The following is a 24,687-nucleotide window of genomic DNA, read 5'->3' on the forward strand; positions in this document are numbered from 1 at the left end:
CACCTTAGAGGATGATTGAAATCGGCTACTGCAGAACCAAGACAAACCCGGCAGTGATGGCTGGCCGGAGGACACCGTACATGGAAGGACAGGTGGGAAGGAGACCAAATAAAAGGCGAGCTGGAGAGCTGTACCCTCGCGCACACGGTTTGTGCAGCAGAAGACAGAAAAGCAGGGAGGAGGAGGGCATATGAGCCATGAACTTAGGGCGCCGGGCTCAGGTCAGGGAATCTGGACCAGCTCTCTCCACCCCCTTGACAGATGGAGACACTGAGATCAGAGAGGGGCAGCAGCCCCTGCAGAAGTCCAGGAAAGCAGCCGTTCCTCTGACTCAGGCTCACTGAGCCCTACTGTGTGCCAGGTACTGGCAGGTGCAGGGACCCAACCCCCGGAGCAGAGCTGGGCAAGGGCTCCTGAACCAAGCTCCCCGTGGGCCGAAGCGGGAAGGACGAAGGTCTTCAGAGAGGCATGCCTTTCACAATCTGCAGAACTCAGCCAGGAGACAGAGGGAAGTCACAAAGCCCCGCAGTGGCAATGATGCCCACCGTTAACTGACAGCCTGCTCTGGGGCAGCCGGGACCCAGTTCACCGCATTCCTTGGAGATAAAGCTAATTGCGCCCGATTTAGAGGCTCAGGGGGACAATCTGCTACTGGAGCTGGGAGTTGAGCGCTGCTTTATCTGAGCTAAAACATATGCACGGTCTATTTCTAAAGGCAGACTCCCATATCAGGAATCAGAGAGTGCCTGTAAGATCTGTTTTTGTTACGGAAACATTCCAAAACTCCTCAGACAACCAAACCAAAAGATAAACAAGAACGCTTTAAACCCTTTCTCAGATGCCTCAAAGTCCCAGGGCCCCCGGAGCTCTGTTTTCGTGTCTGGGGTGAGAGGCAGCTCGGGTCCTTTGCTTGCTAGGCTGCCATTCAGGGTGAAGGTGAAGGGACTTGGGCAGACTGTCTAGGTTTAGGGAAATGTCTAAGTCCTGCGTCTTATCCGCCGGACTCCTTACAGGAAACCGCTGTGATTTTGGGAGCTGAGATTAACAATTGCATCGAACCCTGTTAGAAGGATAAATACACCAGGGAAGGAAAGGGCTGTCCAACAAAACTCCTAGAACATGTTGATCTTCCAGCTTTCACTCAGCAGCCAGAGGGATCCTTTATAAGTGGAAGTCCAGATTTCTTCCTAATTCCTCCCCTCTGCCCCCAGGAACCCCCCGCTCCTGTTCCTGGCTCAGCTCCCCGGGGCAACTGGTCTCTCATTTCTTGAACAGCCAAACGTGACCCTACCTCTGGGCCTTTGCTCAGAGCTTTCTCCTGACCCTGGACCCTCAACTCTCTGCTGGTTGCGTGGCTCTGATCTCTCTTCCTTCCAGCCTGCTTAAGTGTCCAATGAGAGTGACTGTCCCATCTGCCCCCTCCCTTAGTCAAGCTCCATCCCCTGCCTCTCTATTTTTCATGAAACATCTATCACCACCTGAGGCTGTTCTAGATATTTCTGTGCTTGTTCATTTAAGGCCCATCGTCCACGCCGGGATGTGAGCTCCACAAGGCAAGGCTTCGTGCTGGACCCCCAATCATTATACGTATATAAGATATGAGTACAGTCATGGAAACTATGTGTTGGTTGACCGTGGTTATGAAACTGTGCACCTCAAGTGCACGACTTGAACCAACGTGCCAGGACTCGAACCCAATCAAAACCCAGATTGGGACTTGAGCCCACGCGGCTGGGACTCGAACAAGGCCAAAACCCACAGTCTTCCAACTGAGATCACACACCTGGTTTCAGGACTTAATGAAGCTCAGGTTCTTGATGTCTCATCGCAGAAAGAATTCAGTGATAGGTAAGAATTGGATTTATTTAGAGAGAAACACACTCCACAGACAGAGCGTGGGCCACCTCAGAAGGTGAGAAAGGCGCCAGGCTATGGGGTTGTCAGTTTTTAGAGTGGTGGGTGATTTCACAGGCTAATGAGCGGAGGAGTATTCCAGCTCTTTCTGGAAGGGGCGGGGATTTCCAGGAATTGGGCCATCGCCCACCTTTTGATCCTTAGGGTCAACTTAGAACTGTCATGGCGCCCGTGGGTGCGTCATTTAGCTGTGCTGATGGGTTACAATGAGCGTAAACTGAGGCTCAAGGTGTGGTGGAAGTCAACTCGTCCGCCATCTTGGACCCATTTGGTTCTAATCAGTTTACGTCATGTCCTCGGGCTGTGTCATTCTTTCAAAGGTTGTGCCCTGCCCGCTTCCCTCCTGTTTCACTTACACAAAGAGTCTTGGATGGATTAAAACACAGATCTCAAAGGTGTATCTCTGGCAGAGGCTGCTCTGGAAACAAAAGTGGAAAGGGTGAAGCTGGGGAGGTCAACACCCTTTCCTCCCCTTGGGGCCCCTGGTGACCTGCTCTGTGGCCTAAGATCCTGCTGGAAGGACGACTCGGTGACATCCTCCCGGATCGTCCTGATTATTCACTCCCCATTGTCATTGTACCTCAGGAATTCTGATGGCATCTCCATCTCAGCCTGATCACTACCCATCCCACCCCCCGGGTACACTGGGAAAGCCAGTGTGGAGCCTGAGACCAAGGCTTGCGAGCATGCAGTTTACTCGGGGGAGAGGGCCTGGGCACAGGAGCAGGGGCCTGAATCGGTCATGGGGCTGCTGGCCACACATCCACGTGATCACGCTCCATCATGCAGGTTCCAGGAGCCCGGTGGGTTGAGCCTCAGGATTGGCCACCCCACTTTCACCCCCAGGGTCCCCTCCTGACTTCGGGTTTTGCATTTGCAAGAGTCTAGCCATTTTTTTTGGCCGTGCCACGTGACTTGCAGGATCTCAGTTCCAGACCAGAGATCGAACCCGTGCCCCCTGCAGTGGAAGGACAGAGTCCCAACCACTAGACCGCCAGGGAAGTCCCGGCCTTTTTCTTCTGGATGTGCCTGGTGTGAGAGAGACCTGGGGCAGAAAGACAGCACCCAGCGCAGCTGAGCCTGGAGGGGGAAGGTTATTTGTCCTGCATCAGCAGGAGTAAAAGGTGGGTGGTGAGGCTATGAAGAGGCATGAGAGGTGATGGGCATAGACTGGGAGGTGGATGACGCCAGGGGCCTTGTCTTTTTCATTTTTGTATCCCAGGGGCCCAAACAGAGCCTGGCAAAGTGTAGGTATTCAATAAATATTCGCTGAATGAATGAACGAAAATGCAAGCACAGGAGAGTCAATGGAGCAATTTCGATTTGAGATAAAATTGAGATTAAATCAGGGGTTGCATATAGGAATACTGACTGCGGCAGACCTTAGGGCGCAGTGGAGACTGGGGTACACCAGACAGCACCTTCCTGTCAAAAGGTGACAGGCCCCTCCAGCTCCATGTAGGAACATGAAGCTTCCAAGAGAAGCCAGAAACGCACATTTGTGTGTGTGTGTGTGTGTGTGTGTGTGTAACCTTGTGATTTTTAAATATTGGCAACTAATTCCGACCCCAAACATAAAACATTTGTCAGGACAACAAGGCCCAGATGCAGGCCAGGGACATTCAGAGACCAGCCCATTTGTGACGGCTAACTTAAAACCACAGACGTTAAGTTAGATTTAAAAAGTCATTATTCAATGATAGAGATGGATGAGTACATAGCAGCAGTGAGTAGGTATATATGCCCCAAACGGGGGAGAGAAAACCATAAAGGAGAAGTTTCTAGAGAGGCAAGGAGAAAATAATGGACAGGAATGTACTACATGCAAATGGATTCAGCTGGGATAGGAGCCAGAGCCAATGGAGCCTGGGTGATCACACACAGAGGCCCAGTCTCAGAGTCCAGGGTGCCAGCCCCCCCCCCCACCGGAAGCAGGAGGGAAGCGGGAGCAGGCGGTCAACACGTGGGAGCCACAGCCCCAGGCGGGTGGGGGGGTGGGTGTGGAGTGGGAGAGTCTGGGTTAAGCAAAGCATGGACAAAAAATGTTGCCTGCCGTATCAGTAAACAAAGGCTGTTGCTGCCATCAAGCCGCTTGGCCACTGCAGGCTCCCGTTGCGGAGCACAGGCTCCGGACGCGCAGGCCCAGCGGCCATGGCTCACGGGCCCAGCCGCTCCGCGGCATGTGGGATCTTCCCGGACCGGGGCACGAACCCGTGTCCCCTGCATCGGCAGGCGGACTCTCAACCACTGTGCCACCAGGGAAGCCCTTTTTTTTTTCTTTTGTTGGTGACGCCACTCAGCATGTGGGATCTTAGTTCCTTGACCAGGAATAGAACCCATGCCCCCTGCAATGGAAGTGTGGAGTCTTAACCCCCGGACCGACACGGAAGTCCCTGTTATGCGTATTTGACCACAATTAAAACTGATTCCTCCTGCAGCTGCCCACACGGGAGAGTAGGGTGTCCCCAGCATGGCCGTGGCAGCAAAAGTAGAGACACATGGATTCCGGTCAAGGTGGTCAAAAGGCAGAAATGATGGGCACAGTGATTGACAGGATGCGGGGGGCATGGAGACAGAAGGATCTAGGTTGGCCGCACCCTCTGTCTGGGGGTGGGTGCCTGTCACATGGGTGGGAGGACATGGGAGGAGCAGTTTGGGCACGGCGATGTCTGTGGGACGTCGGCAGGCAGCTGTGTGCGTGCGTCTGGGCTGGAGGTCGTGTCCAGACTCCTTGGTGAACAGATAGGAGTGGATCCGTGCGGTGCAAGAGAGAGGGGGCCGGGAGCAGGGGCCCCACGTCCTCGTGACCGGGGACAATGCTGGACTACGCCAACCATGCCGCCTCATTGCAGCAGTGCCCCTTCCCCTCTTGGAAGGCTCCCTGCTGGGTGAGGACTTCTGTGGTCCCCCACCACAGGTGAGGGCGGGGTGGTGTAGGAGGACGCCCTGAAGGAAGGTGCGATGGCCCAACCAGAGAGGTGGGAGGGACTCAGGGTCGCGGTGGCCTCAGGGAACCCCAGGTCCACCTGTGCCAGCTCTGAGACTTTGCCCTCGCCTACCCGGGCCTTGAATTTCACATAGATTTCACAGTGTAATGAGAGTAGAGCAAAGTGGCCCAGGCCTCAGGGTTCAAATATGCACTCTGCCTGGGAGGAGCTGCGAACCTTGGACCCGGTTTCTACACCTTGGCACTGACATTGGGCGGCTCATTCTTTGTGGTGGGGCTGCCCTGTGCACTGTAGCGTGTTCAGCATCTCTGGCTTCTACCCAGCCGATGCCAGGAGCCACCCCGGTTGTGACAATCCAAAATGTCCGGACATTGCTGAATGTCCCCCCCATAGAGAACCACTGCCTTAGACAAATCATTAGATTTCTCAGTGCTTTGGTTTCTTCCTCTGCAAATGCAGGTACTAAAGCCCACCTCCTGGGATGCAGTGAGGTTTAGGTAGTATCACAAATGCAGAGCACATGGCGCACTGTAAGGGCTCTGTGTCAGTTCAGACAGTAAGAGGAAGCGCGAAGTATCCGGCCCAGTGCCGGGCACGCAGCACGTGCTTCTTCTGGTGTGGTTTTGGCCACAGGTTTTGGAGGTTGGCTTTAAGGGAGGCGATGAGGAACCTGAGGCAGCTCTGGGAGAAGCTCTTAGGAGTCGCTTCTGAGCATTCCTGCTGCGATGGCCTGCATCTTGGGCCATTAGACGCTTGGGAGGTCCCAGCCTGGCTCCGCGGCCTGAATGGAGCGCCCGTCCTGGGCCTGCTGCTGTGCCGCTGGCCCCAGCGGTGGGCTTTGCGGCTGGGGGGACTGGGCTTCCGTGATGGCCAGGAGCCCCCGCCTTTCTCACCTCGGAGCAGCCAACCACCAGTTCGGCCAGGAGCTCGCCCCGCAGAGCAGGCTCGCCAGGATCGTCTGTCCCAGCTGTTCCTGGTGACCAACCCCTCCCGGCCTGCCTGGTATGCCCTGGTTTTGGCGCTCGACGCCCCACACCCGGGCAAATCTTTCCGTTTTAGGCGGGTGGCCACCCTGGGCTGTCCCGATCCGGGTTTCCCAGGCTTCCCTAGGCGTGGAGCTGGGCAGCTGGGCCCCTGGGTCACTGAGCTCTCCAGCTGGGCTCACCTAAGGCAGCACCGGTTAGGTGACCTCATTTAGGCCTGGAGCAGAAATAGAACGGGCGGCGCAGCTGCTCGTGAGCCGGGGCTGGCATATCCACCAGAGCGTCCCTGAGGACAGACCCTGGAGGGTCATGGAAAATCCCACTCGCAATGTTCCTCCACTGGTGGAAGGGGCTGTGAGGATGTCCCCTCCCCTGGGAACACACCCAGCTTTGCCTCTTGCTTGTCCACAGGCCAAGGGCGAGAGCCTTTGGGGGCAGGGGAGGCACAGACCCCAGAGATCCTGATTCCGTCAGTTGGGGGTGGGATGGAGGTGAGATTCTGCATGTCCCACACACTCCCCAGGTCATCTGGATGCTGGTGGCCCTTGCACTGCCCAGCGAGTCGAGGTGGGGTCCCGCCTCGCTCTGTCCCACCCAGAGTCCGGGGTCCAGGCCCTGAACATGCTCTGCACCTGGGCCTGGGGGCCACCTGCTCACCGCGCAGCCCTAGAGGCCGGCTGAGGAGTAGATGCGTGGACGGGGCCTGGCACAGAGCTGGTGCCGGGTCCCTGCTGCTGGGAGCTAGTTTCCGCCTTTCTGTCCATTCGGAACTCTGGCCTCTTGGACCCACAGCAGCTGGTATGGGCAGAGACCCCTGGCTAGGGGCTGAGGGACCTCTTCTGTTCCAGGCTGCTCTGCCAGCCTCCCAGGTGACCTTGGGCCATTCCCATCACCTTTCCAGCCCACTGTCTTCTGTCCTTCCTCCCCTTTGGGGAACTGCTTCCTGTCAAGAGTGGAGGGGCGGCAGAAACGATGCTAGCTGGGGAGTCTGGGACTCTGGGGCTGAATCCAGCTCAGCCTTCGATATATCGCTGGTTTCTGGGCCTTGAGTTGCCCATCCGCAAAGGCGGGTACAGAAGTGAGGACTCGAAGGCGCCCCCATCCCCCGGTCTCTGACAGTCCAAGGCTCCCAAGCACATTCTTGGCCCCAGGCACACGGCCCTCTGTCTGCTATTTTCTCTGTACCCTGTGACCTCCCTGGGAGCAGGTAGTAGGAGAGGGCTGAGGCCAGGTACACAGAGCTTGCCTTGTCTCCTGTTTACACTCTGCAGAAAAAAATTCACCCCTTCATTACCCTCTTCCTCTTCCAATAAGGAAACAGGCTGAGGCCGGCATGACCACGAGTCACAATGTGAACTCAGATCTATAGGAAGACGTTTAAAGGATGCTCCTTTGCCAGGTGGCCACCTCTGCCCTGGGGGCAAGGGGCCCGCCAGTCAGGGCCAGCTGATTTCCGACCCCCACTGGCCACCCTCACAGCCAGGGCAGGAATTCCTGGTGGGCTGCAGGCCTGGGTGTAGCCTGAGAGGAAAGTCAGTCTGGGCTGTAGTTGAGAAGTGGGAGGGGCTTCAGGGTCCTGTAAACTGATTTCTCCAGTGTTCACAGAGCACCTCCTGAGTGCTGGAGGCCCCACCCCGAGGCAGGTCCACCTGGGCCCCCAAACTGATCAAAATCCCTGACGCTGATGCGATGCTTGCTCCTCAAGGCAACTCCCCACGTGTTGTCTCCTTTGAAGAGCCTGTGTGGTTATCACGCCCATTTCACAGATGCGGAATGTGAGGCCCAGAGAGGCGCTGGGATGTGTCCAGGTCACACAGGGTTGGGGCCACCTCTCTGGCCGCACACAGCGTGCGATGCCCATGACTCAGAGGGACACAGGAGATGAGGGGAGAGGAGCTGGGGGAGCTCTGGGGGCTCGGCAGTATGTGGGTCCTGGCGTCCAGGATGGCGGGGTGCCGGAGGGGGCCCGGGGGCAGGGCTCAGGAAGGCGGGTGCCACCTCTGTGGGTGGTTAGCGTGAGGAAGCTCAGACAGATTCCTCCTCTGGGGGAAACACACCCAGTCTCTCTTCCCAATTTCTGCCCTCGGGCTCCTCATCCCTCCCACCTGGGCGGCCTGTGGGTGCGGTGACTCAGGCCCGTCTCGGCTCCCACAGGCCCTGCCAGGCCATGGGCAGGACGCCCGGCCTGGTGGACGCAGGGTGTGGCCGAGGCAGGCAGCCGTGGAGGAGCGTCTGGGGTCAGTGGCTGACAGCGGTGACCGAGGAAATGAGGAAGCAGGGGCGCGGGCAGGGAGGGGGCGTGGCCGCACTTGGCCAGGCTTGACAGGCGCTCAGTACCCCGCCTTGGCCGGGAGCCCAGAGCAGGGATGCTGGGATGCAGGGCGATGTGGAGCTGAGGGCCCAGCAGGCCGCCCTTCAGCAGCTCAGCAGCTCCCCTTCACTCTCCCTCCCTCCCTGCCCCCACTTCTTCCTTCCAGCTCCCTCCCTTCTCCCTTGATCTTAAGAAGAACCCTGTGAGGCCCGAGGGTGGGGATTATGACACCATTTTATAGACCGGGAAGGCGAGGCCCAAGAGAACTGGGACTTGCTCAGGCATCTTCCCCCCTCCCTCCCTTCCCTGTCCTAGCAAGCCACCTCCTGCCCAAGGGGAGATGCTTCTTCTAGACTGGTATTTATAAGCCGTGGAGCCTGGTTGGGGAGCAAGACCTCTCCCTTTGAGCAAATCCTGCCATGGCCAAGATTTACTGGGCCTCGGAGAAAGGGATGAAAGTGTTCCAGGCCCTACGCAGCCCATCTGGGACAGGGTGGGGGGGCACCAGAAAGCCCCCGAGTCCCCGCAGCCCGAGCGATGGGGATGGAGCAGAGCTGGCGTGCACAGACAGCGCGCCGCAGGAGCTCACCAACTGCAGCCAAGAGGGGTGCAGAGGAGGCACCGCAGGCGGCATTGGGGCCCAGAGAGTGTCGCCAGGCCCATCAGCTGGGAGGGCGCCTGGCATCATGGACTCCTGCCAGAGACCCATCTCTGCCCACCTTTGCTGGCCTGGGCTTCTGCCCTCCCGGCCACCACCCTCCACATGCTGCCTAGTGTTAAAGGCCGGGGTGGGTTGTGTCCAGCCTTGGGCTCCGGGGCTGCCGCTATGCCAGGGACACAGAGCAGGTTGCTGGACCTGGGAAGACAGGGAGGATTTTGGTAAGGGCGCCCGGAACTCTGTCCAGGCATCTCACTTCAAATATGGACGCATTCCTCCTGACCAGGTACCACCCCAAGCAGCCTCATAGGCTCCTTACTTCTGCCCCCGGCTTATCCCTGGCCTGCCGGGTGGCCCAAATCTTTACTTCCTTCTGCGCCATCTAGAGACGGCTGGAAAATGCTGCACCGAGGACATTAGCCTCCAGCAGAATCTCTTTGCTTCCCGGGGTCTGGGAAGATCTGGAGGCTGGGTGTGGAGGGGGAGGGATGGACATGGGAAGCCAGGGGAGAGCTGGGAAGGACTGTGCCTGCTTTGCTCCAGGAGGTGGACCGGGGATTCCTGCACAGAGGCCCGCCCTGGGGCTGTCCCCTGGGGCTCCTCTCCTCCACCCCAGGTCCGGTCTGCGCCCTGCCCAGCCCTGCCCTGGGACATGCAGTGATGGAGGGACTGAAGTGTGCAGAAGTCCCTTGGGTGGTGCTATAGGGTCACTTCACAGCAGCTGTGCCCTGGGGCTGCCTACAGATCCATCACTAGTGAGCCTAACTGCCCCAGGAGGGCTGGTCCCCAGCCGCCTGCGATGTCCCGGGGGATCTGGCTGGGCAGCCACCGCCCTCCTCTGGGAAAACCAGTCACACCTGCAGGTCATCCAGGAAGCGGGAGGATGGCGAGGAGTGGCCAGTGCAGACCCCACGGTGCATCCCTGAGCCTTGGGGCTTGTTGCTGGAATCACAGAACTGGGCGGATGAAGACTGGATTCCGGAATTTTAGTTTTGTTCTGGGCCACTAAGCATCTGGATGTAAAGGACAGCAACAACACTGCCCTGCTCCCAGTGCCCTCAGAGCGTTTTGTGCCTGTCCTGGCTAGGCTCTTCTCCTTCCGACTGCCTTTCCTCCCCGTGTATCTGATCAGATTGAAGTTTCTGGAGTGTAACGTTCACCCCAATCTTGGATCCGGGAGGTAGACTCATCAGCCCACCAGCCTCTCCCAGCCTCCGCCTTCCTCTGGGGGTGTGGGAGTACTGGAGGGAGCGCCGTGCAGGGCGTCAGCCTCTCCACAGCCGTCCATTCAACCAGCAAATGTTCTGAGCAGCTGCAGCGAGCAAGGGTGGGCTCAGACACTGCTTGGGGAATGGCGTCCAGACCGCACCTCTTTCGGAGAGATAGTGAGCAACCCAGGTGTGACACGGGAACACTCCCATTGGCTGGTGCAGAGCAGGACAGCAGGGCAGGCAGGAGGGTGGAGGAGGTGTTTTTTTGCAGGTTAGCAGGATATAGGTGACAGTTACTTATTTTTGGCTATAAAACATTACGTAGAAATAGAGCAGTTTATAGCAGGGGTCTTCCTACTTTATTTTCCCTGTCTATCGGTAAAAAAAAATTTGAACACAAATCCCAGTAAGTGCAGAGTAAGGCTACCCTCCTTTACCAAGTGATGGCTTAAGGAAGAGCGGGCAGCTAAGTCCCAGCTGGGCGGTACAGGCATTCTCCTGGCCACTGTGATGGGTTCAGGGATGGCGCCATTGGAGTGAAGCTCTGGGAAACAGAACTCTCTCTCACTCCCCTGGCTGTGAACAAGGACACCTGTGGCCCTGGTGGCTGCTGGCAGCCAAGCTGTGACTATGAGGGAAGCCAGCCTGAGACCAAGTCTGCCCACAAAGGGGCACAGAATCCAGACCACTGCAGAGAAATGGGTCTGCAGCCCGCATTGGACCGTGTCAAAAGCCTTTCTCGTACCTGGACTTTCTAGGCACTGAACCAATCAATCCCCTTTAGTGGTTAAATCAGCTGAATCATGTTTTCTTCATCCGGAAACATCTTAACTGACCCAATGACCTTCTAGAATTTTTTTTTTTTGGGTCTACACGTTAAACTTTTTCCAATAAAACTTGTAACCTGACTCTCAACACTTAACAATAAATTGTGAACCTTGTTAAAAAAAATGAAGATGGAGGTCACCATTTTTAATGGCTGTACTGTGTTACACTGGTTGTCTCATAATTCATTTAACCCGTTTCATTTGCAGCGGGACATTTAGATTGTTTCCAACTTTTTACTGTTTTCAGTAATGTCAGAGCATGTATGTATCTTCGTTCATTTGTCCAACCATTTCCTTAGGATAAATTCCTAGGAGAGTAGTTGGAGCATCAAAGCATATGTGTACGCACAGGGCTTTTGCTTCATCTTGTGAACTTGTACTTTGCCTATGGGACACCCACCTGTTTACACTCCCACCAACACCACTTCCTGGCACTGTGATTCACATCATCCTTTTCATCTTTGCCGGTCTATTGATAAGTGGTATTTATTTTTTTACTTAAAAAACTACTAAAAAGTCCCATTTTCAGGTTTCCCTGGTGGCACAGTAGTTAAGAACCCGCCTGCCAATGCAGGGGAAATGGGTTCGAGCCCTGGTCCGGGAAGATCCCACATGCCGCGGAGCAACTAAACCCGTGTACCACAGCTACTGAGCCTGTGTGCCACAACTACGGAAGCCTGTGAGCCTAGAGCCTGTGCTCCACAACAAGAGAAGCCACCGCAATGAGAAGCCTGTGCACTGCAACGAAGAGTAGCCCCCGCTCGCTGCAACTAGAGAAAGCCTGCGTGCAGCAACAAAGGCCCAACACAGCCAAAAAAAAAAAAAAGTCCCATTTTCCTTTGTTCATTTACCGCTTGTATTTCCTCTTTGAATATGTCCTTTGATGTATATATTTAAAATATATACTTAATTACGAAATCAGGCTGTTCCCCCTTGGGGTCTTCTACTTCCTCATTTATAAGATTTCCGTGTATTAATACTGTTGTCAGACATGGCATATATTTTGTCCAATTAACAATGTAATGACAAACCAAGCAGCACATTTAGGTCGTCAAATCAGTTTCTGTCAGATGGCCCCTGCTGTAGGTGGTGCTGGTACGGCAGGAGGTGTTGAGGTCTCTCCCCAGCGCCCAGGCCACGCCTCCACGGCTAGCTACAAAGGGGCATGCTCACTGGCCAGGCTGCTGTGGCATTTCCAGGCCACACGGATTGGTTCAGGGGTGGCAGGTAGGTGATCCAAGCGGGCCAGCAGGTGCCCCGTGGCCACGTGGAATGAGGCTCACAGTATGTAATAAAGCAGCTTACATAGTCTGGAGGCAGTGAGTGTTTATTCTTCACAGTGATTGGTTACAATTTTGTTAAATGAAAGGAACTGGTTAGTGGTTTCCTCATATCAATTTTGGGGAACAATTTAAGTTTCGCTTATGATTCGCAGAAGAATAAACAAGAAGTGACCCAGGTCACGTTCGCCTCGCTTGTCTTGGAAAATAAGCTAAATTGAGCTTTGCTTGTGTGACTAAACTGGTTTTGTCTGCTCAGGGAATTTTCTGGTCTGGTCTCCGTTTGTGTATGATTGGAACACATGTATCCCGTGTGTGGGTCTCAGACTGTTCGATGCATCCACAGGAAACCGTGCACAGCCTTGCACTGGCCCAAGGGTCCCACTTTACAGCCGAGGAGGTGGTGGTAGTGAGCCCATGGCTCTGCGCCCCCCCGAGGCTGCGCCCTGACAGAGTGATGAAACCTGGGGTGCCGCCCTTCAAGACGTGGTGTCGGCCCTGCGTGGTGCCGTGGCCCCTCCAAGTGAAGGCGTGGGCGCAGGAGCCAGGGGTGGGAGCAGGGGGCTCCGACTGTCATCACTCTCAGGGGAGTTTGTGTTTCCTGTTCTCACCATTCTGGCCTCTTCTAGAGGTCCCGAATCCCGGAGTGGGAATGCTTTCAGAAAAGGACACAGCGAGAGTCTCACTGAACTTTAAGTTCACTCACTGGGGGCTCCTTGTGCCAGGAAACTAGCAAGCAAGGAGAGGGGTCTCCTCACCGTGGGGGAGGCAGGGGTGCTCCTGTGTGGTGAGGGCAGCAAGGTCACGTGTGGCACCTACAGGAGCCACTGGGGCGTTTCTCTGACCAGCATTAATGGCATGCGGGCAAGTAGAGCAGCCGCGGCCTGAGGGGGGCACCGTCAGCGGCCAGCGGCTCCGAGGCCTCTAGGATGAGAGCCTGGATCACTCCAACAGGGAAGTGACCTAGAGCAGCAGAGGTGCTACCAGGTAGGGGCAGGGTTAGTGTTGGCAGCGGGAGGGCGTCTACAACAGGTGATGGTGGAGGGACGGTGACTGCTGTGGCTCCAGGATCACGTCGTCAACCTTCCTCTTGGACGTTTATCCAGAAAAGGGACCAACCAGAATCCTGGAGATGTCTTCCTAGACGGTGAACTTACGTGAAGCCAGCAGATCTGCGTGGGGCAGAGGGCGGGCTGCCGCAGACGCGCTTGCGTCACACGGCCCAGGCTCCTCCTGGAAGACGAAGGCTCTCATTCCCCTCAGTTGCTGGCAGCGTTGGCTGCTGATGGCTTGGAGATAAGCGCCTCCTTGGGACCTGACCTCGGCAGAAGGCACCTCCTCTCCCGAGGTTACGCACCTTCTCAGGGGGCAGCCCACATTCAGTGACTCGTCCATGCAGCTGTGCAAAGGCTCCACCGGCTCATCTCGAGACATCTCCGGGGGCCATCCTTCGGGGCTGGCCCCATGTTCCACTGTAGCCCCTCCCAGTTTAAGTTCTCCCCAGTAAGCCATCTGCATGGAAGTGTCTGCCTCACAATCCGCCTCCTGGGGAGCGCAGCCCGCACCACAGATCTTGGCATCCCTAGCCCCCACCTGTTAGGCAGCGCCCGGCCTCCTCCTGGCCCCCGGCTCCGGCAACGACGTCCCGGGTTGCATTTTGTCCCGTCACAGCCACCCAACCTGAAACAATAGCTACAAACCTAACAGCGGACCTGACTCCTCCAAGCCTCAGCGCTGTTCCTTCATTACTGCAGCATTTATGCTTGCCGTTTCCAAAAAGCGCCTGAGGTAGCTCAGTGCATAACAGGGTGAGAGGTCCGTAATTACATTTTCATGTATTATGAAACAATTTATACATGCAGAAAGTCATAAAGAATAAAACAAACACCTGAACACAGCCCATCTGCCTTAAGAAATAAAGCATAAAACAACTGAACTCTCTGTCAATTCCTCACTGATCAAAGTCCCCACCAACGCCCAGAGGCAACCACACTCCTGAATTTAGCTTTTAGTATTTTTTTACTCTAAAAAAAGGGAATTAAGTGGTATCACACTACATGCATTCACATTCAACTTTTTTTCACTCATCATTGCTTGTGAAATCCATTCATGTTGACATGTGGGTAACATTCATTTTTACTATCCTGTAGCATTCTCCAGAAAACTACGTGTAATTGATCAGCTTTCCCCAGGAGCAACATTGCAATGAACGTTCCTGTCTTTGCACACAGGCGCGTGGCTCTAGGGTACACACCTGGCTTGTAAGGTATGCGCACCTTTAACTACAAGAAATTGCTAGACGGCTGTCCAAAGTGACTGGATGAACTTATGCTCCCACCGGCAGTGAATCGGTGCACTGATTTATGTACTGCTCATAAGTCCACACCCTCATCGATTTTGGCACTGAGAGATTTTTGAATTGTTTGTTAAGCATGAAATGGTATGTCCTTGGTTTTTACAGTAGCCTGAATCTCAGTGAAAGGAAGCCTCTTTGAATAAAGGCTCACTCATTCACTCTCTGTGCTCATGCACACGTCCTGTTTGACTCCTGCGTGGGTCCCGTTCCTCAACTCTACCTCTGCAGGACTCCGGCTTACACGACTGGCCTTCTTCCAGATACTCCCTCACATCCATCTCTACCACACACCCCCACCTGAACCCATTTCTGGAGATTCCTACTTGACTATGTTTTTTGATTACGTCGCTCTTGATGCTGACCTATGCCCGCCCCACCGGTCTTGGGACTTCGCCCTGGCCTGTCCTCCCCTGTGTAACCCCGTCTCCTCACCTGGAGACCAATATGTCCTTTAACCTAGTGCTTGGCTGAGGCCTGACATCCGACCTCAAACCCAACATGTCCTAAACCAACCATAAACCTGGCTGCAAACAGGCGCACTGCTTGCTTTGAGGTTTCCGTCGGTGGTACTAGTAATCCTTTGCTCAGATAGTCTTGAAGCCTTCGAGTCAATCTTAGTCTCCCTGTAACTAACTCCCTCCCCTAAGAGACAGGAGACAGGAAAGCATTAGGTAAGCTATGGGGAGCAACCAAACCTAAGATGTTATAATTACATCCAATCAGTCGCTCGCTGACTGCTGTCAATCTTCCCTTTCTAAACGCTACTATCTTAGTTCTGCTGCGACCCCACTCACTGATTCTTGCAAGAAGCTAAATTGAGCTGGGGAAAATCCCCTGTCGGCAGGGCATCCCTGAGGCTGTCAGGAGCTGATCGCTGAGGAAGACCTCTGGGGAGGCCCCGGGCCGTACACTGGGAAGAGATCCCTGGGGCCTTCCTGAGCCCCACTAGCCAAGGATCCCGGAGGCTTCCTGAGGCTATGTCCAGGAAGGGGTCCCTAAGGTCCACTGAGGCTTTATCAGGACATCGCTGGAGATTCACTGAGGTCATGAAAGGACAGGATGCCGGGACAGTTCCTCAGGCTGTGCAGCATCGTAGCCCTGAGCGTCTACTGAGGTTCTGTCAGCAGGGGATTCCCCAAGGACCCACTGCAATCACCTCAGGGAGATTCTGTGGCTGTGACAGAAGGGGATCCCTGGAGAGCTCCCATGGTTGTCATCCGTTTAACAAACGCTTCCTGTGTTAGCTGTAGAAGCAGAAGGCACAGGTCTCACCCGCCCAGCAGTATCTTGCAGTACCCTACGGGCTCCGTGGGAAGAAAGACAGGCAGTAAATGTTCCAGGGCAGGGACAAGGGCTGTGGGAAGCCTCTGCTACTACAAGACAGGATAGAAAACTCAGTGTTGCAAGGGATCTGAGAGAGCCACGCACTCTGCTCTGAGGGCCGGGGGTGGCCTTTACTGAGGCGCTGGTTGGCATACGACTGAGATAATACACGTAAAGTACCTAGCGCAATACCCTGCGTACAGCAAGTACTATATCAGTGTTACTTATCATAAGTGAGGAGGCACGGGAAACTTTAATCAGAAAATATCATCAAGGACTGGCACGCGTCTGTCAAGCGGCTCCCCAAAGCCGCACTGCGCTCCCTTCTGAAATGCCGGTCCCTGACCTCTCGGGTTACGTCTACCGCCGACAGAAATATAATGCAGCCACATACGTAACTTCTAATTTTCTGGTAGCTACTTTGAAAAAACGGAATGTGAAAATAATTTTAGCAATACATTTATTGAATCCAAGACACAAAATATTTTACTTCAACATGTACTTAACATAAAAAGCAGCGTCGTCATTCCTTCTTTGGTACTGAAGTCCTGGGTGTATCTTACCTGCACGTTTCAAGCGCCGATAGCCGCCCGCGGCCAAGGCTCCGGTGGGGGAATCTTCACGCTTCAGCCGAAGCCTGCCAACCCCCTCCTTCCCCGACCCACCTGCCCCCTCCCCGGACCCCACCACCCGTGCCCCTCACAAGCCCGGACCACTTCCTCATGGTTCTCACCTCGCTGCACTGACTGCAGCGGTAAGTCAGCCACTTGGTATTTACCGAGCCCTAGCCAAGTGCGGGCGACAGACACCTCCTCGACCACCACCCGCAGCGGGGTGCTTTCGGTCTCCGCGTCGCCTCGCCCTCGGGTTAGGACCATTGTCCTGCCGCTTCGCGCGGTAGGAGAACCCTGGGCCGGACACCAGGCCTAAGAAGAGGGCAGTTAGAAGGACGGCACAGCAGCTGCGCTTCCTCCGCGGCACCGCCCCTTAGACGCCTCTTAGTGACGTCAGGCTCCCTCACGTCCATCACGCGCGCCCGGGTCGGAGGCGGGACTTCCGGGTGCGCGGAGATACAACTTCCGGAGGGAGGCGGAAGAGCCTCTCGGCTCTACTCTCTGGAATCCCGGGATCAGTGAGGGGGCCACCCGGGGTACAGGAAAGGGCCGCCGGGGCGGGTTGGCCGCCCTCGGGGTGTCGGGGCTGCGGGTCTGAGGGATGAGGAGAGGCCATGGCCAGCGACGGGGCCAGGAAGCAGTTCTGGAAGCGCAGCAACAGCAAGGTCCCGGGCAGGTGGGTGTGACGGGGACCCGGGTCGGGGTCAGAGGTCAGAGGTCAGGTGGGCGCTTCGGCCCGCTGGGCTGCGGTGGAGTCGGGGTCTGGGGAGGGGTGACCTGGGCTCTGAGGAGACTGCTCGGGGTGTCCTGGGGGTCGGATCGTGGGGTCTGGGAGGTGACAGTGGCTGCACGTAGGAGCGAGGCCAGAAAGGAGGAGGAGCTGCCGGCAGGCTTGTCCCGAGACCGGCAGGCTCTCTTCTGCGAAACTCCTCGGCCCCCTGGGGAAGCTGCAAGGAACCCACTCTTCTCCAGCCGCGAGGAGTTGGTGGAGTGAGGAAAGTGGCCGGGGCAGTCTGCGTCCGCTGGCGAGCTCGGTTTCTGCAGGGGGCGTGGTGGTTTTGACCCATTTGATTGGCGTTCTCGTTCTCTCCTGGGTTGCCGCTTTTGCCCTGGGCGAGGAAGAATACTTGAGGCTCACTGTGGATTTCCATGTTCCCACTTTCTGGCTTCAAAGCCAACTCCTGTCTTGAGTCAGCAGCAGGAAGCAAATTTTTTTGTTTTTTTGTTTTAGTTAAGTGCCTGCAGCGACCTGGGTGCAACCTGGAAGCTGTACAACTCCAAAGTCCTCCTCTGATTGATGTGTCACCCAGCCCAGCCAGGGCCCTAGGAAACATGGGAGACATGACAGGGAAAACACCTAGGATAAAATCAGCTGCTGGTGAAAATAGATTAGAGACAAACAAACTACAAGATTTCTACACACTGTTCAGTTTGGAAACTGAAGTCTGAGATACTGAAACTTAAGAATTGTGGTCTTAACTCCAAGTAGAATCATTCATAAGCACAGTTTATTCGTAAGTGTTGCATAGTAAACACTATTGTTTGAGTGATAGAATTGTAAACTTTGGAATGCACTGTGTCGAGTCAGAAAGGTTTAATTTTCAGAATGGTCTGGGAGTTAGCAGTATGAGTTCCTGACTGCTCAGAAAAGCGACTTTGGAGGGGGTCACTGAAGTTGGGCAGGCACCCTATTTTACTCTGTAGGACTGTGGGTTTTTTTTTCTTTAAATAAATAAATTTATTTATTTATATTTTATTTTTGGCTGTGTTGGGTCTTCGTTGCTGCGCACAGCCTTTCCTAGTTGCGGCGAGCGGGGGCTACTCTTCGTTGTGGTGTGTGTCGCTTCTCATTGCGGTGGCTTCTCTTGTTGTGGAGCACGGGCTCTAGGCGTGTGGGCTTCAGGAGTTGTGGCACGCAGGCTCAGTAGTTGTGGCTCGTGGGCTCTAGAGTGCAGGCTCAGTAGTTGTGGCGCACGGGGTTAGTAGTTGTGGCTCACGGGCTCTAGAGCGCAGGCTCAGTAGTTGTGGCCCACGGGTTTAGTTGCTCCTCGACATGTGGGCTCTTCTTGGAGCAGGGCTTGAACCTGTGTCCCCAGCATTGGCAGGAGGATTCTTAGCCAGCCACTGTGCCACCAGGGAAGTCCTTAGGACTGTGCTTGACTGAAGAACAATAAGAGGTTTCATCAAAACCAATGTCAGGGTCCAGGATGATGTGAAAATTCTGGAATAGCAGAGAATAGGAGGTCCTAGCAGTGACAGGAACACATGCTGTAGAACACAGACTCCAAGGAAAGGAGCCACGTGGCAGTAGAACTTTTGTGTGTTGTTTTTAGGTATTGAGATTTTGGTTCCTCCTCCGTCTAAATAGATTCTGATTCTTAACAACCAGCTGAGGTGTGAGAATACTCGAGCTCCTGTGTGTAGTTATAATGGTGAATAAACCTTTGGATTGATGACTGTGTCTCTTGGGTATTTGTCCTTGTATTGGGTTCAGTAGTGCCCCCCCCCCCCATTCAGGTCCTCGGACCCTGTGAATGTGACCATATTTGGAAATAGGGTATTTGCAGATGGAATCAAGTTAAAATGAGAAGTGAGGTCACACTGGATTAGAGTGAGCCCTAGTCCAGTGACTGGTGTCCTTATAAGAAGAGGGAAATTTGCACATAGAGAGACAGACACAGGGAAGATGGCATGTGAAGATGGAGACAGACTGGAGTGATGCCTTTACAGACCAAGGCAGGCTGAGGACTCCTGGCAGCCAGTAGAGCTAGGAGAGGCAGGGAAGGATCATCTCCTAGAGCCTTCAGAGAGAGCATGGCCCTGCCCACACCTTGGCTTTGGACTTGTAGCCTCCAGCTCTGTGACAGGATACATTTCTGTTGTCTTAAGCTGCTAAGTTTGTGGTAATTTGTTGTGACAGCCACAGGAAAATAATACTGTCCTCAACTTTCTTCTGTGAAATCCTGCATTCCCAAAGACAGCCTTGCTTTTTCCTTGGACTCCGATACCGTGCTGTGCCTTAGGCCTTTTGAGAGTTGTTCCCGTGTGATAGTCCCAGACTTGGAGTGGAGTCTTGGAGGCCTCCTGGAGGCTGTCACTGCAGAGGGCAGGGCGAGGAGGAGAGGTCGGCTCGCCCGGAAAGGCCTGCACAGCCACTTCGTGCCCCTCGCCTCCTGTGGCCTCATCTCTGGCAGTGCTGCCGTTTCAGGCGACAGGACGAGTCGCAAAGGTGTGCCCGTTTCCCTGTCAGTAGATGACCTCCCTGTGGTGACCACCGGCCGCATACCTGGTCTTTACCTGCACAAGCTCAGTGCCGCAGTTCCCAGCTGGCTTCCAGCGGTCGTGCCAGCTCTTTTGAGTGGTTCCTGTGATTAACTTTTTTTGAGTGTGGGCCTCAACCCAGAGAAGCTCAAAGGAGGAAGAATACACCCACCACAGAATATGGAACTGGCAAAGGCGCTTTTGTATAGCGCAGTCCTTTAAAATTAGTAATTCCTTAGTAATAATTCCTATGACAGTAGCGGCTGCTATTCACCGAGCACTTAGTGTTTGCCAGGCGCTATTCCTGGCGCTCTGCAAATGTTCGTGTCTCTGATGTTTTAGAATTTACAAAGCACACTCTGTCCTCCAAGCACACTCTGACACTCGATGAGGTAGGCTGGTTTAAAGCCCCTTGGTTGTTTTCCCCGAAATGCCGTGCCGAGAGGCTTAAGTGCTTTTGCATGATGTCTAAGGCCCTTTATGACCTGAGCCCGCTCAATTCTTGAGCCCCATCTCCCGCCCCTCCCTGCTTTGAGCTTGGCCCTCACGGGTGCTGATGGACTTGTAGGATCCTCGCTGTACCTGCTGTGTGATGCCTCTGTCAGTTTCATGCTTTCATAGCTGTGGCCAGAATGTTCTTTTCCTCCCTTCCCTCTCCTTTGCCTGGCTTTTTATTTTTCTTATTTATTTATTAATTTTTTGGCCTCGCTGTGTGGCATGTGGGATCTTAGTTCCCTGACCAGGGGTGGAACCCGTGCCCCTGCATTGTGAGCGTGGAGTCTTAACCACTGGACTTCCAGGGAAGTCCTTGCTGGGCTTATTTATTTTTTATTTTTTGTGGTACGCGGGCCTCTCACTGCTGTGGCCTCTCCCGTTGCGGAGCGCAGGCTCCGGACGCGCAGGCCCAGCGGCCGTGGCTCACGGGCCCAGCCGCTCCGCAGCATGTGGGATCCTCCCGGACCGGGGCACGAACCCGCGTCCCCTGCATCGGCAGGCGGACTCTTAACCACTGCGCCACCAGGGAAGCCCTGGGCTTACTTTTTAAAGATGTTCAAGAACTCGCCTCCAGTGTACCTCCTGGTCAGGGCTGGCCTGTTTTCATGCAGTCTGGACTAAAGTACCCCGTTGTGCGTCACACCCAGTGTTGGAAAGCTCTTGTTTTCTTCACCAGACGGTGAGCTCTGCGTGTTTAGGGAGTGTGCCTTGCTCATCTTCGCATTGTTACTGCCAAACCAGTAAGTGGTGGTTGATCCAAACTGTTTTCCAGATTAACCTGGAGAGACTGATTTGGCCAAGGCTCACACCGCACGAGGTGGTCTTGCTGGTAGATCCCCCTATTCTGTGCACACCCTGGTCCTTAGATTATATGTTTGGTTGATGCTTTCTTAGAAGCTGCTTCTCTGGATGAGGCAGGATGTGTGATATGGTGGAAAGACGTCTGACTGGGAATTGGGTGGTCCAGGTTTTAGCCATCGTTTTCTGTTAATCTCTCTGTGACCTTCACCTTCCTCATACTGCCCCCAGGGCCATCAGTTTCTGCACGTATAACCTAGGGAGTTGCATTAGACCTAAGTGGTTGTGACCTACAGGAGGATATTTGCTTGGCCTAACCCTGTTCTCTTAGATGAGAAGGAGAGAAGCCTCTTGGACCAGTTTTGAGAGTCTGATCATTTACTTATTCAGCAAATATTTATTTAACCCAGATTATGTGCCAGTAATGGTTCCAGGTGCTAGAGATGCATTAGTGAACAAACCAGACCAAAATCTGTGCTCTCACAGAGCTAACAGTGGAGTGGGAGAGGCAGAGGATAACTAAGTTAGGTTGTGCCTCACGGGTTGTGGGATCTTAGCCCCTGACCAGGGATCAGACCAGGGCCCTTGGCAGTGAAAGCGCTGAGTCCTAACCACTGGACCACCAGGGAATCCCCCGAGAAAAGCTAAGTAGAGAGTTAACTGTCAGAAGGTGATGACTGCTATCAACACAGAGCAGGGAAGCGGGATAGATCTTTCGGGGGCAGGTGCCGTGGGGATAGTGTCATGGATGATAAGGTGACCAGGTAAGCTCTAACAGAGCAGGTGACATTTGAGCAAGATTTGCAGCAGGTGAGGGAACAGGCTTCCTGGGTGGCCGGGATAGAGTCGTCCAGGCAGAGGGGTGAGCTCGTGCAAAGGCCCTGGTTCGGGGGCGATGCTGGTGTGTCCGAGGAGAAGCCCAGGGGGGCTGGCGTGACCACTGCTGAGAGGGGGAGAGGCTTGTGGGGCACGAGGCCTGAAAAGTGGGAGTGGTGGGCCTCATGGTCCCAGGAGAGACAGGGACTCCCAGTGTCTTCTTCCGAGTGAAGGGGGGGCTTTGGAGGATTGTGGCAGCAGCAGGCCCTGCCTTTGGCTTAGCAGGATTCCTTTGGCTGCCCTGTTGTAGGTAGACGGGGGGCGGAGAGGGCCAGGGCAGCAGCAGGGAGACCAGTTAGGAGGTTTTGCGAACATCCAGGTGAGAGGCGGTGGTGGTTTGGTAAGAATCGGGAAGCTGATGATAATCAGAAAAGGCTTGGCCTCTGGCTCTCTGGGCCTGTTCCTTCGTGGGCCGTTGACTCGCTTGGCTCCCACGGGGCTGTGGCTTTCCGCGGTTGCACTTGGCATTCCTGCTACACTTAACTTGAAATGCCAAGACGAAATCACAGCACACTGGGTGTGAGAACACAGGCAGCCTTTCAGCGTGGACCCGACGCTTGCTATTTTAGCACGGCTCTGCCTGCCAGTGTGCTCTGCTGACAGCAGGGTAGGCGGGCCGCCGGGGCATGTGAAGGGTGACATGTGTACGTGCGGTGGCAGCAAGAAAGGCCGCGACTGAATATGCAGGGCCATGGGTGCTCGGGTAGACATGGAGCAGAAGACCGCTCACAGTGTCCTGGCCCTGGCAGCTTTCAGCGCACAGCTGCCACAGCCACGAGGCGGCCCTGAGCAAGTGGGACACTCAGCTCAGCTGTCGTCTCCACAGGCCACCGTCAGTCGTCAGCTGCAGGAGAGGAGTGTGGCGGGGGACAGTTCATTCAGAAAATACTGGAGCACCTTCAGTGCGCCAGGTACCGCAGGGAATGCTGAGCAGAGGCGTGGCCCTCGGGGTCCTCAGGCCGAAGGAGATGGTGAACACCTGGTACACAAGCAGTCTGTAGGCTCCCACGGCCGCAGCCTGGTGATGGGGGCAGGACACCGGAGCCCCGCATCCGTAGAATGCCACGTTCCCCCCCACCGCCCCGAGGAGGTCTCGCCTAGGATGGGACCCGGGGCTGGAGCAGGGGCCAGCCTGCCACGCAGAGGTGTGGGTCCGGGTCGGGGTCGGAGCTCTCCGCAGGGAGACCCCAAGGAGGAAGTGAGGAGGGGTGCGCGGGGTCCAGAGCACGCAGGGCGTCCAGGCCCTGGAGAAGAATTGGGTCTTGGTCCCGAGAGCCATGAGGAAGCACTTTATTCTGCTCCTCCGCCTCGAAGAGAGGGTGAGAGGAAGTGGGCACGGGAAGTGGGGACCAGGGCAGCGGCGGTGGGCGGGGGGGAGTGGACAGGTTCAGGGCCTGAGCTGCGGTGGGCCTCAAAGGGGTCACTGACGGGCAGGGTGTTGGGGATTGAGGTGACCCCCAGGGTTCTGGCCTGAGGGGTGGGAGCCCCTCAAGATGCCCACGTCCTCATCCTCAGAGCTTGTGATGTGTCAGTCCCACGGCAAAGGGGAATCACTTTGCAGATGGAGTTAAGGTTGCCCGTCAGCTGCCCCTGAGTTGGAGAGGTTGCCCTGGATTATCCGGGGGGCCAGCGTGGTCACATCAGCTCTTAAAAGTGTCAGAGGTTGGACACAGGTGGCTCTGTCTGATCTGCGGTTGCTGGCTTTGAAGATGGAGGAAGGGCCCCGAGCCAGGCACGTGGTGGCCTATAGGAGCGGGGAGCAGCCTGTGCTTTTGGTCAGCAGGAAGACGGGGACCTTGGTTCCGCACCTGCTAGAAACTGAATTCTGTCAGCGACCTGGATGAGCAGGAAATGGATTCTCCCCAGGACCGCCTCCAGAATGGATGCAGCGGGCCGACCCCTGGACTTTAGCCTGGGAGACCCATGCCGGACCTCTGACCCGCAGAGTGTTAAGATGATGGGTGGGAATGTTCGAAGGCAGTAAGTCTGTTACAGCGGCTGCAGGAAAGCAGAGCCCTGCGGGGTCGGTGGAGGGCAGGGAAGTGTGCCCGAGGGAGGTCGGCTGGGGAAGGGGTCCTGCACTTGAACGTGGGCCGGTACCTCGGCCAGTCTTCACAGGTGGGCTGGGCCCTCACTGGTGACCTCTGCGAAGCGTGTTTAGTCGGAGGGGTCTTCTCTGTTCCGTGTCCTCTCGGGTCCAGGGGCCAAGTGGAGGCCCCGCCTTTCTTTCCTGAGAAATTCTGAGCTGCTGCCCCACCTGCTCTCCTGTCTTGTGTTTTTATAGACATGCCTTGTTTTCTTGCTGGTGCTTCTGGAGTGGATGTTTGGAGTGTCTCTTTATTCCTAGTTTTCCCTGTCACGAGGAGCCCAGGAGTCTGTGCTCTGGCAGTGACTTTGTGGGGCGGGGGGGGGGGGTCCCATCTGGTTGCCACCCATGAGTGGAGATGGTCTTGCTGTGCTGAGCACTGTGGAAGCACCGGAGGGTGGGGTTTGGCTAAATACATAGTTTGTTTTACTTGTTTGTTTTCCAGTGGTCATGTTTCATGTTATGAAACACCTTTTATTTTGTCTGGAAACATTTTGAAAAAATAAACTTAAAATGAAATCATTTTTTCCCCCTCTTAAATGTTTATCTAATGTTGCAAATCTGGACTCTTTTGGGTTAATTTTAGATGAGGACAAAAATGACTTAAAAAAAAATCCCTGATGATTTTGGATTTGTTCTGTTTTTTTAAAATTTTGTAAAATGAGAGCTGGAGGAGGTGTTTCACTCCCCTAAGTACTGTGAAGGCGAGATCAGAGGTTGGGGGTGGAAATGAACAGAACAGGCGC

The 24,687-nt window shown here is 55.1% G+C and overlaps 1 protein-coding gene across 2 annotated transcripts in view; it reads left to right on the plus strand.

Annotated features, from left to right (window-relative positions):
• The first annotated feature begins 16,872 nt into the window (after nt 1–16,872).
• Nucleotides 16,873–24,687, plus strand: part of TBC1D22A (TBC1 domain family member 22A) — a 311,485-nt gene continuing 303,670 nt past the window's right edge. Inside the window, exon 1 of one of the 2 annotated variants that reach the window (XM_067698424.1) lies at nt 16,873–17,101. In XM_067698424.1, coding sequence (XP_067554525.1) covers nt 17,040–17,101 — 62 coding nt within the window. In that variant the 5' untranslated portion in view covers nt 16,873–17,039. The remainder of the gene's footprint in view (nt 17,102–24,687) is intronic. The other variant, XM_067698423.1, reaches the window with a different exon arrangement.

This window comes from Pseudorca crassidens, chromosome 11, assembly GCF_039906515.1.
Source record: "Pseudorca crassidens isolate mPseCra1 chromosome 11, mPseCra1.hap1, whole genome shotgun sequence".
Taxonomy (NCBI): domain Eukaryota; kingdom Metazoa; phylum Chordata; class Mammalia; order Artiodactyla; family Delphinidae; genus Pseudorca; species Pseudorca crassidens.